Raw genomic sequence first — 20,191 nt, forward strand, 5'->3', positions numbered from 1 at the left:
AATACACAAAATACTACTACTTTAGTAGTACCTACTTACTGGTACAGTAAATACTATTTGCGGTACATGAAAAACATGAAAAATACATAATAAGGAAAAGTACTGGTAAGTAGAGGATTTGTTATTTTTCTTCTATTTGGAGATTTCATTTGYTGTGTTTTATAGTTTGTAAACTATCAGACACCACTTGAATGACTGGCAGTGCTATCACTTTCCATTTAAATTTTGCAGTGACTGGGAAAGTATTCGATATTTTGTTTTGATTTATTTGTTCATATTCTATTACTCTAACTGAATTTCAATATATGCTGATAAAAATGCATTGTAAGAACAATAGGGTCAATCCAATTCCCACTGAAGTAATGGAAGACTAATAGAACTAGTAAGAAAATGGCAGTTTTATCCTGTGAAATTGTCTGTTGAGCCATGATTGTTGTTTTTTTTTTACTTTGTTTTGTTACAGCTCTCTCAAAAATAGCCATTTTTCATTAAAGCATGTTTTAACTGTTTGGGGTGCATTTCCACTTTCTCTTGTCTTCTGCTAATGCTGAAACTTATATGATCCATCTGAGTAAGGATAATTATGAGAAGTTTTCACTCTCTTTAACAGTATTTTCCCTTTGATATTAATATATTCATAAAGCTGAAATGACTTCGATAGTAATTAATAAAGAACACTCACCTACTGTCAGTTGTCCGGTTAACTGCCCCATGTGATTTCTTGCATTCACTGTTACATTTCTGTCAGACTGTAAGACCAGTGGGCTATCCTGGGAAATATGTACAAGACAACAAATGGGAGAAAAAAAAATCAGGTAGAATTAAATTAGAACTTAAATCATAATCATGCATTCTGAGAGGGAAGTCATGTCAAATGACGAGAGCTTCATGTTTTACTTCCATAAAATATTTTACAAATGACTTTTTTATAAAAAAAAAAATAATTAAAATACTATTTTAAATTAAAGCCTGACTGCATAGAACCCTCTATTTTTAGAAACTAGATTTGAACTTAATTTATATAGATTGTGATTTATTTTCTGATGATGATGTAAAAATCACAAATATAAAAAAACACTAACACAAAGCTGTTTCATTAGCCTTTTCTATATATTGATAATGCAGACTTTTGTAACTACCTGATCAGCTTGGTATTATTATTCTACTAATCTTCACAATATAGTGTTTGGATTGCATTTATTCAGCCATGCATATCTTTGAAGACCAAAAATATCACTGCTATTTAAGAATAGCAAAGAAAAGAGATCCCCATATTAGCAGGTAAATATCATACAGTGTAGACATCACTGAAATAGCTTCAAAATTGCTAACAAAGGTATGATTACCAAATGAGACAATAGAGCATGAAGTCAAACATGACAGGATGCTAGGTGTGTTCTTAGCATTTTGGTGCAGGTCATAGCACCACTGCACTGTTAGTTTTCATTTGTATGTCAAGACATACCCTGTGTCCAGAGCCAGTTAGAGGTATCTCAGAAATGAAGACAAAATCTTGCTCAGGCACACTGCTATACTCAAAGTTCCCAGTTCAGATTTGTCACATTTTTGCATTTTAGTCACATTTAGGCACAACAAAATTTAGGCATATATATTCCAGGATAGGTAAAGGGGTTTAACTTCTTCCTCAACCCAGCACAGCTGCAGAAAAAGCTATTAGTCAACTGATATAAGAAAAGCTTAACAAGTGCCAATAGGACACATGAAATAAACAGCTGGGGAAGTCCCTGAGCTATGAATGACTACAGGCTAGGAAAATATTCTGAGAATTACTATATATTCATTCTGTTCCTCTAGTCTTCCCTAGGAGTCTACTATTTTTAGGTGAGTTTTAGGTTAAATGAAACCATTAACCTATGTCTTCTCTCATTCAGTCCATCAGTTCTTGTTCTTGAAGGTGTGCTTAAAACAAGAGAAAGTTATTAAGGAGCCATGTATAAAGATTTATTTTTAACTGAGTGATGCACTAGGCATGGACTCCATCCTCCGAGTTTGTGCTCTCCTCTGCCAGAAATGCTCTCCTTAGTTTTTTTCACAGTGATTATTAACCTTAAATTACTTAGTCCTCTGGAATGTTGGAAACAACTCAGAGCCAATTTCTAAAATTTCAGGTGTGTTTTTTCTCTAGCACCATCTCTTTGCACCATCCCCTTTCTCCCACCATCTCTTTGCACCATCCCCTTTCTCCCTCACGCTCTCATGCTCTCTCTCTGAGTTTAGCAGGTGGTAGTTGTTCTTTGGCTTGTCCATCTTTCTAGGTAAAGGGCTATAATTATCAGTGAGACACTGTGCTCAAAGTGAATGGCTTGAGCTAGCACATGATGCTATCCAGGGAAGCTCTAGCAACAAAAGCAGCTGTTACGGGCCTTTTTTCTCAACACTTGATTTGATTTGCATTTTCCTTATGGTCCTTTGAAGATCATTATTAGTTCAGGCAACTGCCGCTCCAGCAAAAAGAGGTCATACTGATAGCTGCATAGCACAAGCATCCCAATATATCTTTAAGGAGACCTTTTGCACATTTACTCAGTCATTATTTGGAGAAAAATCTTCTCAGATAGAATAATCTTTCCTTAGCGGGGGAGGATACTGTCTTACCTACTTTGGCCTTCTTAGCTAAGGGCTGGTTAATGTAAATAGACACCCAAGCAGTGTTCACAGACTGATCCGAGGATTTCACCTTCGAAATATGCTTAACTAGATGCTCAGGCTATAATCAATGTCTCAGGCTTCTTCGGATCAGGCTCTGATTGTAAATTAAGACCTTCAGCATCAAATTCTCAAGCATGAGATAATGAAAGACTAGCAAACCAAGGCTTCTCTCTTCTTTTCTTGCCTTATTTAAAAGATGAAAAGAGGGATGAAGAAGCTTAGAACTTAAATCTATGTTCTTTAGTTCCTGGGTATCAAATATACAGCCACAAGCTTGAATTCTGGCCCAAATAAAATCAATGGCAACACTGAGAAATGCAAAGAATAGAAAAAAATGGATAATTAACCTCCCCAATACTGTGGATAAAGAAGATGTGAAGTCAGACAACCCTAGGAATGTGCTTAGTTACCTTCTTGATATAAATATATAGGCTGGTAAGAGATAAAATCCAGAATGGTACATTAGTAACTACACACCTTTATTTCATGACAAAAAGCTTTAGGTAATTCTTGACAGAAAGTGTTCTTTAAAAATGATACAAAACTTGGTTACTTCTGTTGCTGATACAACATGTTGTTGTACAGCTTTACATCAGTCCTTAGCACACAGAATTGAACACAGAATATTCTGTCTTACATGCAATAAAGGAATATTTTGGTAGATACATATGGTGAATACTAGGAAAAGACGTTTCATATACCATAAAAGTCTTCCTAAACAGTGCCATTTACAAGTTGGGGAAGAAACTTCTTTGAAGACGCTCTCCATTGACTAGTACTCTTTCTGGATACTAAGTTAATTAGAAAGTGTGAGAAAAAAGAAATTAAAAGGCAGGTCTCTCTCATCCATCTCAAGCCTGACATAGGCTAAATAACACCTACAAGCCCAGTCATCTGAGTCCAAAGCCTGTTCTTGGCTACCTGAACTCACAGTATGGGGCAAGAGGGAAAGGTGCAACTATTTTATTAACCGCAAAGATATGTCAAGTATAGCTGTTAGCAGGCTGTACAAATTTGCTCTGAGATTACCTGTGTTTGTGAAGTATTAATAAGAATTGCTTTTTGTATGCTGCAAAGCCAGGGAAAATTTCACTCTAAGGAGTGAAACAAGTCATACCATCCATGTGATGGTTTTGTAAATACTCCTTATGCATATTTAGGGTAGCCAATTTCTTTAGTGGTACACACTAGTTTCCTTCAGGTATATCACCCAGGTACAGGGCAGTAAAAAGCTAACTTAGCTAACAAGCAAACAAACAAAAAGAACAAAAAATTCTAGATAATGTGATTACGTCTGTTTTTAATTTGCTCCGGAAATTACATCTCAATTCAATTATCTTAATAAGGAAAACATTTTCAGCTATGCAAATAAAACAGGGATTCTTACATCCTGAAAGGAATATTTTTGAGTAAAACTTCTAAAAATAAAACATAAGCTAAAATATTTTAGTTCAGGAATGCAGACTTTTCTCCAGTACTTAATGAACAATGTATATCCTTAATGACACATTGACACAGTTTTTTCTTTTCTTTTTTTTTTTTTAAATAATCCATGTGGAATGGGTCACAGTGCAATACTCAAATATAAACTTTTATTTTTATAATTACACTAGCATATCATGAATATAATTATGCAAAAGGCCAATAGATAAGGCATTACAAAGTGTCATTTTACTAACAAATAGTAAAGCGCTCATTTGTTAAAGATGGCTCAGTTATTCTTAACATATTCTGGACAAATTTCATGCTTTTTGTACATCATTCAAACAGGCAATCTAAGTTAATTAATCAATTTTGAAGAGTTTTTCCCAGATCAGCCCTTCGAAGTAGAAAAAAATACAGCAATTTAATTCCTGTTAATTTAATACATTAGTTTACTGCAGGTATGAAGATGCACTGTATCATGAACCATAATCCTGCACTGCTCAGAACCCAATTAATTATAATACTCCATATTTTGACACTTATAGGAATAGCTGTAATATATAAAACATAGCTTAAAGTGCTTAAATTGCCATGTGTCCCTAGCACTCATGTTTTCATTCCACTTCTTAGACAAACAAAAATATTGGGGTTTCCGGACCTCCTCACAGAATCACGCAGGCATAAAAGGTAATGTAAAAAGTAACCTAGAATCCTAGTTCTGCTAATCCTCTCTGCTGGCAATTTGTGAGAAGACATTAGGTTGCACAATGCTCTGCTACTTGCAGTTAATAAGATATATCCCATTTTCTCCTTATGGGACTCTTTCAATCAGTCTGCCGGTCAGCCTGGCAGCCCAGAGGAGTCAAAGAGCAGCTGGGTGGTTTTGCAATAACTACGTTGATGACTGCAGACCAGGCAGACTGGGGATAACAAGTGTGAGTACTGCCTTGGAGGACTTCAGTGCAAAACATTCAGCAGGAGAAAATGAAAGGCAAATTGCAGGTCAAGAAGGGTAGAAAAAAGACCAAAGTAGCTGCAACCAATTGCCCCAAATCCAGAAGAATGAGTGTGAGCACATTTCTTCCTCTCTTCCTTGCAAAAGGGGAGATAACAGATGCAGATGACGCCAAGCTAGGTGGAGTGGCCGACACTCCGGAGGGCTGTGCTGCCATCCAGAGGGACCTGGACAGGCTGGAGAGTTGGGCAGAGAGGAACCTCATGAGGTTCAATAAGGACAAGTGCAGGGTCCTGCACCTGGGGAGGAATAACCCCAGGCACCAGTACAGACTAGGGGTCGACCTGCTGGAAAGCACCTCCACGGAGAGGGACCTGGGAGTCCTGGTTGACACCAAGTTAACCATGAGTGAGCAGTGTGCCCTCGTGGCCAAGAAGGCCAATGGGATCCTGGCCTGCATCAGGAGGAGTGTTGCCAGCAGGTCAAGGGAGGTGATTCTGCCCCTCTACTCAGCTCTGGTGAGGCCGCACCTGGAGTACTGTGTGCAGTTCTGGGCTCCCCAGTATAGGAGGGACGTGGAGCTTCTCGAGAGGGTCCAGAGAAGGGCAACCAGGATGATTAAGGGAATGGAACATCTCTCGTATGAAGAGAGGCTGAGTGAGCTGGGCCTGTTTTCTCTGGAGAAGAGACGGCTCTCTTCTTTCGATTAATATGTATAAGTTCAGGAAGGGAGAATGCAGGGAGGAAGGGGACAGGCTGTTTTCACTGGTGGCCAGCGACAGGACGAGGGGTAATGGCCACAAGCTGAAGCACAAGAAGTTCCGTCTCCAGGTGAGGAGGAACTTCTTTACTGTGAGGGTGACAGAGCAGTGGAACAGGCTGCCCAGGGAGGTTGTGGAGTCTCCTACTCTGGAGGTCTTCAAAACCCGCCTGGATGCCACCCTGTGCCACATGCTGTAGGTGTGCCTGCTTGAGCAGGAAGGTTGGACTAGATGATCTCTAGAGGTCCCTTCCAACCTTAAATATTCTGTAAAATATTCTGTATAATAATGGAGGTGGAAGAAAAAGCTTCAGGGACCAAGAAAACACACATGCAAGGCAGAAAACCTCACAGTCAAACTTTCTATCATTAAATTTATTGTTAACACTAAACAAGCATGAAGGAACTTCAGGAAGAAAAGACACGATAAAGACCAGATCTACAAACGCCATCCAGTGCTGAGCTCTTGACTTCTTAAAAGCTAGGAGGTGGTACTTGAACTGCATTTAGAGGAAGGCAATCTAGCTGAAAGCTTGGAAGAGGATGGAACTATCAAAGTACCAAATAAAGAAAAATACTTTTTCTTACTTGAAGCAGGCAGAAGTGGATAAACCACTGTCCAAATTACTTGTAGATGGGAATAATGTTTCACCTTAGATTTTAGTTCTTTTCTTTGATTCTGCCTGATTGTCTTCCCTAGACTCAGAATCACAGTTTAATTCATAACAGCTACATTCAATATCAGTATTTTGGACCTCTATCCTAGGGAAACATTCTGGATATACTAAAAGTTCGCTTAAATGTTTTTTAAAATAATTTTTAATGCTGATTTTCCAGATTCAAGAATTCTGAAAAAGTATTCAAGTCAACCACAAAAACGGTTTATGTTATGTTATTGTAACAATGTTATGTTATGTTATGTTCCTGCCAGGGCTTATTAATATATAACTATTACTATATTTATTAGCATAAAATAGCTATTTTTTAATATACATAACACACTGGTAAAACAAGCAGTACATTTCATTTTGTATCAAAACCCATTTGGTAAAAGCATTTTTGTGTATATAGAGTCACATTTGCAACAAGGCATTAATTCTACCTAGTTTTCCAAATCAAGAAGGGACAAAGACCTCAATTTACTCACCATAGAAATTAAGAGGACTGGAAGAGTAGGGAAATATGGTATAGTCATGGATATTGACAAGGTTCAAGAAATATATTTTTTATATTAAATATTTCTTTTTCATGAAAGATGTTCTCTGTCTCTGCTTTGTCAGCCTTCTGATATGAAAAGGGAGCTCCAGCCTTAACAGGTCTGTAGCAGTCTGCCTCTGCTCAACTTCTTCACATTAAATATACGCAAGATGGGCAACTTCCCACAACAATGCTATATTAAATGTAATCAAAACTTTACCACATCTTAACATCTCCACAAAGAGAAAGCTTTCCTGAAGTCAGTTCTTTCTGAAACTTGCCCTAGAGATCATTTCTTCCGGCTACTCCCCTTCTCGGCTCTTTGTTTTCCTGAAGCCACCTAACCTAACCTAAACCACCATGGGTTTCTTCTCCATTTGGCTTCCAATATCTAGTTTCTCTTCTGGTATTTTAAATTCATTTGAATTCTAACAAAGTCTGGAAAAGCTATAACAATAATCTTGCTTGCCTGCTTCACTGTCCAAAATTATTACACATTCTCACCATAAAATAAATTGCCCATGGGGTCTCTGACCTGCTCCTGGTCCCAGACACCATCCGGCTCCAGGAGGAGCAGGAGGAGGAGAACTGAACTCAAGTTTGCTGAACCCAAGGTAATGCAGGTGGAGCCAGTGAGAACCATCCGCAGCACCGTGAGAGCTGCATGGACTAGTAAAGCTGCACGGTGATCATGGCAATAACCTCCAGACAGAAAAAGCCCTCCTTGTTTTACTTCCTCATATAATGCACCATGAAATTTTTATTATGCCAGGATTTAGTCATGCATAGAATAACTTAGTGATAAAGCAGAAGCAGACTATTTAAATAGCAGATAAAAGATGTGACTTTTCTGGAATTGATTTAAACATCAAACAAAACTTCAAATGGACTTTAAATTTAAATATCCCAACTAAAATAAGACTGCACTGAACTTGAGGGAAAAAAAAAGCTTGTTATATGCCCAAGCTCACTCCTTAGTCATTAAGCTAGTGACAAAGAGCAAGTAAAATTGTATATTACTGAGCTGCAAAGCTCCCACAAAATTGTAATTATGACAAATGTAAGAAACCAGTGCAAGTCTTAAAATCTGAAGACAAAACATTAAGGATGAGATCATTGTACTTCGTTACTTTCAAAACATCATTTTTTGTCCTATATATGTCAAGTGTTGAACGCATTTTAGACATTAAAGTGCCCAATGGTAGCCTAATAGTCCAGCATGATATTTTAAATACTGGAGGACACTCTTTCAACTGTTCCTTCTGTGCAGGTACAAGTCATGATATACTGTTAAAACAAAAGAAGAGGTTTAGTATGTGTTTCTAGTGTCTTTTTAACTTGAAGCATTCAATTTTTTAAGATAGTAGCAATTAACTCCAGGAAATTAGTAGAGATATCACAGAAAACTTTATACAAAACTGAATATATTCACACATTTAAAAGTTATTTACCACCATCCTCAATTCTGTAATAAGGGAATGTTTCTGTACAGAAATTGAATTACATTTAATTTAGTCTCGCTACGGGAGAGAAAACATCATGTAGTCAGTGACCTGATCACCTGGATCACCTTGCAACAGACTTTCAGTTCCTGAAATGTCCCTGACAGAGACAAGCAAGTACATTGCCAGCTCCTGCCTCACTTGATGCATTACCCTGAATATCCATCAGTTCGCATGCAGAAAATAAATTACACACAATCAATCAAAATCCCCAACATAAATAGAAAAATCAGCCAAAACAAACTTATTCCGTTATACTTGTTCTGGAAAACCCTCATATAAAAGCATTGAAAAACATGAAGTCTACAGCAAAATTTAGTGTGTCACATTTATCATGTCTCACAGACAAGCTAAGGACCATGCAGAAGTGGAACGAATGCTGTCAGTTGCTCCAACTCCACTCAGGCTTGAGGAAGCACTTAGAAGTGTGACTTGTTACTGCTTTTCTCACTAGGGGCACAGGAAGGCACCTTCCCCACAGGCTTTTCTGGGCAGAATGGTGACCCAGCAGCCAGGAGACACTTTCAGAAAGGTGACCCAGGAGCCAGGGCTCGCTGGACAGTGCCCAAGACAAGGAAGGGGCAGGCTGAAGGCCACCCTTCATGAGAAGGGTTGTGGGTCCACACTGCCCAGATAAGAAGAGGAGTGCGAGACCAATGACAATAACCAGGGTCAGCAGTAGCAGAAGCTTGAAGTATTGAGGCTGGTTATGAAGAGCTGGAGAATCAGCAGTGATTTCCAAGTTGATTCAGTCTAACTGCATGTGTTGCTTTCTATTACATCCTACRTACTAACATCTGAACTCCTGAGAAGCCATTCTGGAAGTGTGTCTGTCTGTTCTAAAAGATATCTATCAAATAGATCAGTCCTATGATCTGCCATTTTTATTTCACTATGATTTCTATGATAACACCTTTCAAAATCTGAAGCTGAAGAAGAATAAATAAATTTTAAAGACAGTTTAAGGTGCAAAACAGAGTTTTGAAGAAAATGATACCAATTGCAGCAGAGATCTTAAATGAATGACGTAGTTAAGACAAAACACTAAGGAAAGATTTGCTACTAATTAGACATTATTTAAGTCTTTCTAGTACATATTACGAGTAACACAGTAAAGTATCAGACACAAATGTGAAGCAAGACTAGCTATTAAAAGTATTTATCTAGAACATTTATTTTAGGTTAGTATCTTACAGAACATAAAGCCTGTAGTAATCTATATGATGAAATGATGCTGCTTATTAGCAGCAGCTTCAATAGAAAATTTCAAAAATGATCATGGGTATTTTTTGTTTGCTGCCCTTAACTATATTAGTTTCTACAATACAGAGATTTCCTGATAAACCTCCCTTGAAGAAGCAGCAGTTGCTGCTGGATCTTAATTACCCTGGCAATAATTTCCACATTGCTAGTTCTCTCTATTGTCTCTGCATTAAATAACCAGAAGCACACACATCTCAAATGAACTCTCAAATCAAAATGTTCTTCTTACTATTACTTCATTCAGCCCTCCTCTGCATACTTATTGCATCACCTGCTAGATGCAATAGGTTAGGTTTCATTACTGCAGTTGTTTGATGGAAACACTATCAATTCTACGCATGTTTAGCATGAGCAATAAGGAAGCTTTGATCAAGGCATCARAAAGAAAATGACAATAAGAACAGGAATTAGAGCTAATCCTCTAATTATCCCTAGGAGTACCTATTGTGAACACTGCTTTTCTTAATTTTTAGAAAATGTTCTTGATCGCGATAGCCCCGGGCCTAGGACTCCAACATTTATGACAAAGGTCTCAGCATCTATTTTATCAACTGTTAAGCACAAAGATTCAGTCCAAAAAATGTCTTTGTAGCACTTCCATCATGAAAGTAATATCTGTGAAAGTTACAGAAAAAAAATCAATTTTGATCATCTAGCTGCAAGAGTCAAATGCTTCTCCATATACTCTTTTAAGAGAGTAGGAGAAAAAAATATTTTAACTCTTACGTTTTAATTATGGAACCTTGTTCTACACCTTCAGTCCTCCCCATGGCCAGTTCCAGTTTTCATTACATCTTGAAAGGATGTGTGTACAAGCAGTCTCTCATCTTCTCATAAGAAAGGATCAGTTTTACTTTTTCCTATCCTTATCTCTTCTTGGTCTTTCTGCTTTTTTGGGTGACATTACATCTGTGAAACCTCTTCTTCCCCTCTCAGTTTCCTCTACCATCCACAATTCCTGACTCTGCTCTCAATTTTTCGAGGGAAATAATGCATGTTGTCCTCCCATCTGAGGGAGGAGTGTGTGGTCCTCTCATTGATTAGCCAGAAAACAACAAGAAAATACTCTATTAATAAACAGAGATTGYTCACATAAAAAAGAATTAAGGTGTCTGACTCCCATTTGGTTGCTATAGAATCTTCAGTTTTTTAACTGAATAAACAGTATAATAAACAACACAGAATAACTTTTGCTTTCCACACCATCAGGCATATACACTACAAGATCTTCATCTGAATTAGACTTCTTTAATAAAGTGTATATCTTTTATCTCCATAAGTTATGAAGCATCAGTCCAAAATCTGTAGCATCTTGAACACTAGAGATAGGAAGAAGCATTCCAAAATTAAAGAAATCCTCTACACATCATGCATTCACCTCTAATTCTCACAGATCAACATTTATAAAGTGACCTTGAAAACTATTAACTCCAGCTTTGCTATGTACACTGTTCAGACTTGTAAAACGTTCAACAAGAAGCTTTGCCATTAGTATGACACAAACTTGGCCAGTATGTGAGCTCAGAATTTGATGTAGGTCTCCTCGAAAAGCTGTCATCTGTGAAAAGATATTCATCCTCACTGTTATTGTGGGACGCAACTTAGCAGTTCAATAAATTGCCTTTCTGCTAGAAAATTGTCTTTGAGACTCGCCAATCACAGATTAAACAAAATCCTATTCCAAAGGTCAAAATAAAGGAAACAGAATTCTCTGTAGAGGTTTATAGTTCRGGGAAGGAGACAGCATATGCCCTTTTAGAAAAGCATGTTATTTTTCATTGGCAATAGCACTACTGTCAACTTTGTAACTGTAGGTAATTGTCACCACTTGCTATTACCACACACTTCCTACGTATTAAAGGAAATAATTAAYAAATTATCTTTTTTCTTTACTCTCTAACTAGACACAATTCATTTCTCTTTTTGTAATTTTCCTATACCAGATACTTGTCCATTGCAGGCATTAAAAGGTTGGAAAAAAAAAACCACTTCTACTGACAGACACTGCAACAAATAAAGTTCAGTGGTATTGGGTCTTTCAGACAACTTTCAGATGAAAACGCAGACACTGTATCACTACTGCAACCTGCAGAATTCATCAATCACATTGTAAAGGCAAGATTTCCTCCAAATTCAGAGAGCAATATTGAACATTACATATGGACAAATTTCCTTCAAAATATTTAAACTGCCAACATAATTTAATTCCAGCTTCTGTTAATATTTGCATAGTTTTTACAATTCTGCATTAAGACCTGCATAAGTATAKGAATATACTAAAAACATTTAATAATACTTAACTGAAAATATTTCATATCATATTATTTAGCTGCAAAAAATAGAAGTAATAAAGCAAATGAGAATAGAAAGACCTACCTATATGACCCTTGAACTACAATCAATATATTCTAAGACTGGTTTCAGCTATGAGACTACATTTTCAGCTTCTTCAAGCTCAGGCAACAGGAATGACAACAACATTACTATTTGTCTTCTCTCAGGATGCAGTTTGGCATTTTCTTTCRCCTCTCAGCAAAGAAGTTTACACTGGCTCTGCCTCCTGCTCTCATTCCATCACTGAAATGATCTGACTTACAAAATCAGAAGAAAATCTACCACCAGCAAGGACAAAAACAAAGGAAAACAAAGAAAAAAAGCCCCTAATCCCCATATATATATATGTTTTGCCCAGGCCAATTCATTTCTTTTTAGACTGCAGCTTGACTAAAACCATTAACTGGTACATGAGAGATGTCCTGAGGCAGAGTATAGGACTGATCAACTCTTGGTGGCAAGGAGCAGAGCATTTTTAAATTACATTTGTGAGTAGAGAAATATTATTCTGCCAAAGAATCTAATGGGAAATTGGAAGTGTTCCAATATTTACCTATTTCTCTCCCAAAGATTTATGGCAAAGTGGAAGAAACTGTATTAGAAGTTGTGTTTGTTTAGGCTCTAATAGTGCATTAGTTTGTCACATTCGTTAAGGTTTTAAAGCAACCTATTTAAAGTAGCACAGATCAAGAAGAATCAATTTAAAGGATTCAGTTTCCCTTCAGATAGCAACATACACTGATTTAAAGAATTTATGTGGGTTTATATGAGGTAGCATTTATACTGAAGCCCTTATAGAGCCTAAAGAACATAACATTGTACAGAAATAAACCTGAAGTAGTGAACTAAAAACATTTTTGGGCTGTCTAAATGGCAGCCGAATCTTTGTAAGGCAAAACTGCCCTGTCAGTCAAACTTGGTCTTGTTGGAATTTAATATGTTTGCAGCTACCTCTTAATTGGCAACAGGCTGTGCTATAATTCCTCCCCTGAAGAGCGCATTTCTTCTGCTTTTAGTTTTTCCATTTTGCCATGGGGGATTATGCAGATGGTTAGCACCCTGACTATAGGAGATTGCCAGGCAATAAAGTGGAAAGCCACTTGAACTCTGGTTTTGTAACTGATCCTACAGTTAAACCTAAGGAATCAAAAACAAACCAAAAAAACCCCAAACAAATAATTAAAAAAAAAAAAAAATCAGCGCACACACAGAATCCTGGTACATACTTTCATCCTCTGAAAATATTATATTTTCTTATTTTTGACTATCTTCTACTCAGAGCAGTTATTACATAACTGGCTGGAGAAAAAAATATCGTTCCATGTAGCTGATATGAYTGACGTATCAACTTGTACTAGGACATCTTTGTATGGAAACCTATACCTAACATATATATATATATACATTATTTTGATAGTTTAAAAAATACATATTTTGGCTGTTTCGGTAGCTGGGAATAACTTCACAGTGTCTTGAAACTCTTGAAAAATATATAATGCCTCCAGGTCTCTTATGCAATAACTTCAGCAACTGTGCTAACGATTATAAAGTGCAGTGCTTTAATCTAACTTATACTTGAAGATAAAACATGCAGAGCTACCCATCAGATGTGGGAAGGAACACATCAAAATTTGGTGTCTAAGATTAGCTAGTGGATCTGCTTTCAGTCAATAGAATTACAACAGCCAGGGTGATTTGTATTTCCTATAGAAAATGAGCTCTAGTTTTGTTTAATTTTTTCCATCAGTAAATACTTCAGACAAAGTTTTTGAATTACAGAATCACAGAATCACAGAATGGTTGAGGATGGAAGGGACCTCTGGAGATCATCCCTGCTCCAGCAGGGACACCCAGGGCACATGACACAGGGTGGAATCCAGGCAGGTTTGGAAGATTTCCGGAGAAGGAGACTCCACAACCTCCCTGGGCAGTCTGTTCCAGGGCTCTGTCACCCTCATAGSAAAGAAGTTCTTCCTCACATGCAGACAGAACCTCCTGTGTTGCCATTTGCACCCATTACCCCTTGTCCTTGTATAAGAGGARGAAAGATTCACAGCCTGTTTAYGATCTGTAGAGGCCTTGAGACTACTCTGAAGYTGAGAACTAACCYGTTATCTGGTTGTAGGGAGTTTGAAGGCGGCTCTGCAGCTRCAAAAACAGGGGCCTTATCTGGTGGTGAGGAGCAACTCAGGAATTTGGAGGCGGCCGTGCCAGAAGGCATGGGGCCAACCAAAACACAGCTGACCTCTAAGCCAGTTTGGAGGTCAAACCTGWAGCGAGGGAGAGGAAGATGAGGAAGGCGGGACYCTCATAACGAGACCAGAGACCCCCACTGGTGGGCGCGCATGCGCACACCGGGGAAAACTGGATAACAAAAAAGGTGGAGCTTTGCCTGCCCTCTGGTACGTGGTGGCCCTGCGTGGCGGGATGCGCCAGATATAAAAAATAATCGTGGATCAGAGGAGGAGAGAGACTTCCAACCGAGACCTACGTTGTCTCCGCAGGGACGCCCGCAAGCTTGGAGCCTGTCAGCCACYTCCTGTCCACGGCRGGGGAATGATCGGTCTCGCTATCCTGCTGGCAAGTATCCTCTCGTAAGTAATTGCTACGTAGGCGCCTCGTTCCRCAGRTAGTTGCTAAGTAGTCGTCTTGCTTTAGYGTGATGTTAGTGTGAATTGTCCTAAATAAACTAAGGGGTGGATTTTGCTCTCAGTGCATGTGCTTTCAATTGCTGAGCCCTGAACCCATCCAGAACAGTCCTATGACTGGCCACCACCAAGRAGAGTTTGGCCCCATTCTCTCCACATTCACCCTTCAGGTTTATACATATTGATCAGATCTCCTCTCAGCCTTCTCTTCTCTAGGCTATACAGGCCCAGATCACTTAGTCTTTACTCATATGATAGATCCTCCAATCCCTTAATCATCTTTCWTGGTCTCTGCTGGACTCTCTCTAGAAACTCCATGTCCCTCTTACACTGGAGAGCCCAGAACTGCACACAGTACTSCAGGTGCGGCCTCACCAGAGCTGAGTAGAGGGGCAGGATCCCCTCCCTTGACCTGTTGGCAACACTCCTCCTGATGCAGCCAGAGTCCCATTGGCCTTCTTGGCCACGAGGTCAYATTCWTGGCTCATGGYTAAGCTGTTGTCAACAAGGACTCCCAAATCCCTTTCTGTGGAGCTGCTTTCCAGCAGGTCGACTCCTAGTCTGTACTGATGCCTAGGGTTATTCCTCCCCAGGTGCAGGACCCTACACTTGTCCTTATTGAAGCTCATGAGGTTCCTCTCTACCCAACTCTCCAGCCTGTCCAGATCCCTCTGGACAGCAGCACAACCCTCTGTTAGCCACTCCACCCAGCTTGGTATCATCTTCAAACTTGCTCAGGTCTGTGCCCTCATCCAAGTAATTGATGAACAGGTTGAACAGCAAAACAYTGATAAACAGGTTGACCCCTAGGGAACACCACCAGCCACAGKCCTCCAACTGGACCTGGCCCCATTTATCACCACTCTCTGAGCTCTGCCATCCAGCCAGTTCTCAATCTATCTCACTGTCCACCTGTCCAGTCCACACTTCTTTCTTATGAGGATGTTATAGGATATGGCGTTAAAAGCCTTGCTGAAGTCAAGGTAGACAACATCCATGACTTTCCCATTGTCCATTCAGCTGATCATCCCATTGTAGAAGGCTATCTGGTTTGTCAAACATAACCTCCCCATGGTGAATCCATGCTGACTAGTCCTGATCACCTTTTCCTTGACATGCCTAGACATGCTCTCTAGGATGAGCTACTCCATCACCTTTCCAGGGACGGAGGTGAGGCTGACCAGCCTGTAGTTTCCCGGCTCCTCCTTCTTGCCCTTTTTGAACACTGGAGTGATGTTGGTTTCTTCCAGTCCTCCAGCACCTCCCCGCCTCTCCATGACCTCTCAAATGAATGTTAGTCATCTACTAGTTTCTGTTTTCGGGGTCTTTCCTAAATCTGTATTTTAACAATGTGTTTTTTTCYTGGTGAGCACTTCTCAAGCACCAAGTATCCTGAGGGGAAAAGGATGACTTTCAGTTTGCAACAATTCTGCTGAAATTCAGTATTACTTATTGTGAAAAGTAATAAATAAAACAATTTTTAAGTTCACAAAAGACAAAGAAAACCTAACTATAACCTACATTATCATTCAAATTTTCATGTCTTATAAATTATACAAAATGAATTCTGACAGCGGAAGCATAACAACCCTAGTCAAAGTATACATAGAGGGAAATGGAGATTTTCAAAACCTGTTATCTATCTGTCACATGAAATAGAGATCCATGCTGTTTTCTTTTTGACATAGGAGTAGCAAGGACATACTCCATTTCACTATCTGTATCTGTATTTTTTTCGTCATTTTTASATGCTGCGTCTATAAAAGACAAGGAAGATATCATTTCAAAACTGAAAAGGTTTTATGTTCAAAATAACATCCTGACCACAAAAGGTTACCCACACAGAAAGTTCCCAATAGTCCTCAGGAAAGAAACAACATACACCAAATGCATCTCTCCCCAGTTGTTTTGATACAATACTTCTTTCAAGCAATGTCCCAGTTGCAAAGAGCAGGACACTGCTTTTAATCTTGCCCTTTCTCAGCATCCCTCTGGGAGCAGAGACCCTGATGTTACAGGCCCACTAAGGAAGCTTGGCTATTGGGAGCAAAAGCTTGGGTGAGCAAGTAGGGACAGATACAAAACATCTGACTTGCACTACAGGGTGAAGGCAAAAAAAATGGACAGGACCCAAACCTGAGTCTCCAGTATATTCCTTTTTCATCTTTTTCTCTTAAAAATCTAGGCTGCAAGCAAGGTTCTGCTGCCCATTTCAAGGTTAAGTTTCCAAATTTGCTCCAGAAACCTATGAAAAGTTTTTCATAGTCTCAAGGAAGCAGAACGCCCCAGSGTTCTAAACATTTGATTGATTAAAAACAAGTAAGCATAATAACTGCTAAAAATACATATATATATATAAAAAGAATCACAGTTCCTAATAGCAACAGCCATAAGCACCTTTTTCTACAGGTCCAACTATGTACAAGAGGAGGAGGTTTCTGGTGTCTGTCATAGGCTCCCACTGTAAACTACTTCTCTCTTGCACCTACCAAAAGGGAGAAAATAGGTCAAATGCTGTGCCTGTTTTTGTCCTCTTAATTGCTCTGACATGTAACCACCTGGGCAGTCAGTCCCATCAGGTGGACAGAGACCTTGGCCAAGGGATTTCACTGTTCAGGTAAACTCCTTCACGGTCACAGAAGTCCTCTTCTCCATGATGTGTGGTTCAGAGTGATTTATCTAACTCATCCATCATTTACAGCAATGCTCTCTACTGCGAGCTCAGTATAAAAACCTCTTAGGAAATGTTATCACCAAACATGAGCAAAAAAAACCCCCAAGACAGATTTACAGTTGAGAAGCTGGTTGCAAGAGAGATACATAACACAGTATCCAATTGCAAATGCTATCCAAATCACAAACATTGACCTGCTTCTTACTTTGTTTTATATAGAAAATTGAAGGTTCTTGCTTCCCCATATCTAATATATATGCTAGATTTCCATAGCAGAAGAGGAAAGAAGCTTAACCTATGTAGATGTGGCCTCTCATGCCTGCTTAGCATCAACTACTTTGGCCTTCTTTTACCTTTGCAGGAAGATGCTACAAATGCAATGGTCTTCCTTCAAGGTTGAAACATCTCTGCCTTTTATTGCTTCAAATTTTCTTTCCCCTAATTCACTGTTTAAAGTGTCTACAGATACTTTATTTGGATTCACATTTATTTGGATTCACTCAATTCTCCCATAGTACCAGTGATTCATGCTATCTGGAGGCACTCCCGAACTAGAGCTCAGCAGGATGGAAAGATTTAGAGGTGAACCTCAAGTGTTGTAACAAAGCAATAAACAGGATGGAAGTTTCGCACAGTCTTAAGTCCTGCACAATCTGATGCATATCAAGAAAATATAAGTTTAGTAGTGCCAGAGGTGACCACATTACTAAATTTAATGTATTTTTAAATTTATTAAGATCCAGATTATTTGATGAAAAGCCCAATCACCAGCTGACAGATGTATAATAACCTAAATGTTTTCTTAAGTCTTTCATTCAACTCCATGACAATTGCTGCCTGAAAATTCTAAGTTACTTTAAATTTCTTCATTCTTCCATTTCTAACTCAAAACGCATCAATGCCACTCCCAAATCATTATCAGCATTAAAAAACAGCATTTGTTTCAGAATAAATATCAAAAATAATCACAGAACASAGTTGTGGTATTATGGTCTTATCTGTGAAATAGTGATTTGGGAWCAGAAACCTGGATTCAGACCCAAATTAAACAGAAAAGCAGTTAAAATTGCAATATTTAAACCAGATTATTAGTAATAACCCCAGGAAAAGGAAATATTGCTTATAATGAAATGAGAATCACTCACACTTAGCAAGTCAATGAAAGACCACATTTCAGATAATTCAGCATTTTCAGGTGGCTGTAGGGAGAGAACATACAGCTGTGTTTAAAATCACAGCTTTTGAGAAAGACAGTATCAATTAAGTCCGTAGATGGATAAATGGACTTAAAGGATATGGACAAATCCTGGAATTTCTGATGACTTCTCCCGTGGTTTTTTTGGCCAGATCTATGCTGCTTTAAAAAAATTATAGCAGTAAGGACAAATCAATGTGTCCATCTATGCAGGCAGGGATTTAGGCTCTTAGGACTCCCATTGGCTGCTGCACTGTACCATTTGGATCAGGCTGTRTTCCTTGACCTCTCTGGCACAGGCTCTTTTTCCATTACATATAAAACCTAAGCCAAATATAACAAAACCTGATTCACTTGTGCAGTGCTGATTTTTTGTTTTACAATTGTCTATAATTTACTGAGTGTCTGCACTTGCAGAAACATTTCTTAATTATTAAAATCATTTTCAATACTGAGAATGAGAAAATAATGAATTATTTCAGATCAGTGTCCCTGAGCTGCCTTTGCTTCAGCTGTTCTGTATGCCCACCTATACATGCATTTCTAAAGGTTAASGAAAAGTAGGGACGTATTTGGCATGCTGATAATTCATATTTATACTAATTGCTACAATTTAGGGCGAAATTACTTTGGCCAATAAATCACTTCCAGGCATTCTTTCTCAAGGCAAAGCCAGGCTTTATCACAAGGCCAGCTGTCAGGGATTGTTTGTTCTTCAAAGATACAAACTTTAGACATATAAAGACCCAAATGTCACCGTTAGCCTAAGAGTTCTTAAGAGTAAAACTAGCTGATCCTTTGTCTGTCCAACAAAGAAAGCACAAAAATAATACATGAATCATATGAATTGGTGCATTCAGTTGCTTTTAATAACTTGTTTCTTTCTATAATCATTATAATTGAACAACACATACTTCACATCTGCAATGTCTAGTTTTGTCCAATTGGGGACTTTAAATTGGTATTTTTACACCACAGAATACRTGAAACAGCAGATTATGTGGGAATACAATTTCATTAATCAAATAAAAATGCAACTCATTTTCTCTGTGACTAATCTGTTTAGAAATTTAAGTGTGAAATTGTCTCCTGATCCTCCTATTTCATTTCTCTTCCTTTATAAAAGAGAAAGTAAAACAGAAAGCCGTTACTTTCTGTTGCCCTAAAGAGTACTTAGAATCCACACTGTCTTTATAAATCACAGATTTCTTGAGTCACTATTGCCACATATTAAGGCTACTTCAGAGGCCATTAATATGCACTCATCTTGTATATACTATAATTTGATTGTCTTTTTAGATTCCCTCTAGATTATGGAATAAGGACAGCAACTGCAATGTTATGAATTACTCATTTTTAGTTTGTAGATATACCTTTTTTTTTTCTCCTCTCTACAGAATATGATCCTGTTCCAGAGAGATTAAAAAATAATATTAAAAACACCATTTCCATAAAACAGCAGTCCTTAAATATATCATTCATTCTTCATGTAGGGCAGTTCCTTTATTCAGAGGTATTCTTGGACTTTTGTTTGGTGCCAAAATCTCTGGAGTAGATCTATCTAAAAG

The 20,191-nt window shown here is 38.3% G+C and overlaps 1 protein-coding gene across 1 annotated transcript in view; it reads right to left on the reverse strand.

Moving 5' to 3' along the window:
- SGCZ (sarcoglycan zeta) overlaps positions 1-20,191 on the reverse strand; it is a 215,784-nt gene that overhangs the window by 62,581 nt on the left and 133,012 nt on the right. Inside the window, exon 4 of the mRNA XM_026033647.1 lies at positions 683-770. Coding sequence (XP_025889432.1) covers positions 683-770 — 88 coding nt within the window. The remainder of the gene's footprint in view (positions 1-682; positions 771-20,191) is intronic.

This window comes from Nothoprocta perdicaria, unplaced genomic scaffold (assembly GCF_003342845.1).
Source record: "Nothoprocta perdicaria isolate Ctin4 unplaced genomic scaffold, notPer1 scaffold_13, whole genome shotgun sequence".
Lineage (NCBI taxonomy): Eukaryota > Metazoa > Chordata > Aves > Tinamiformes > Tinamidae > Nothoprocta > Nothoprocta perdicaria.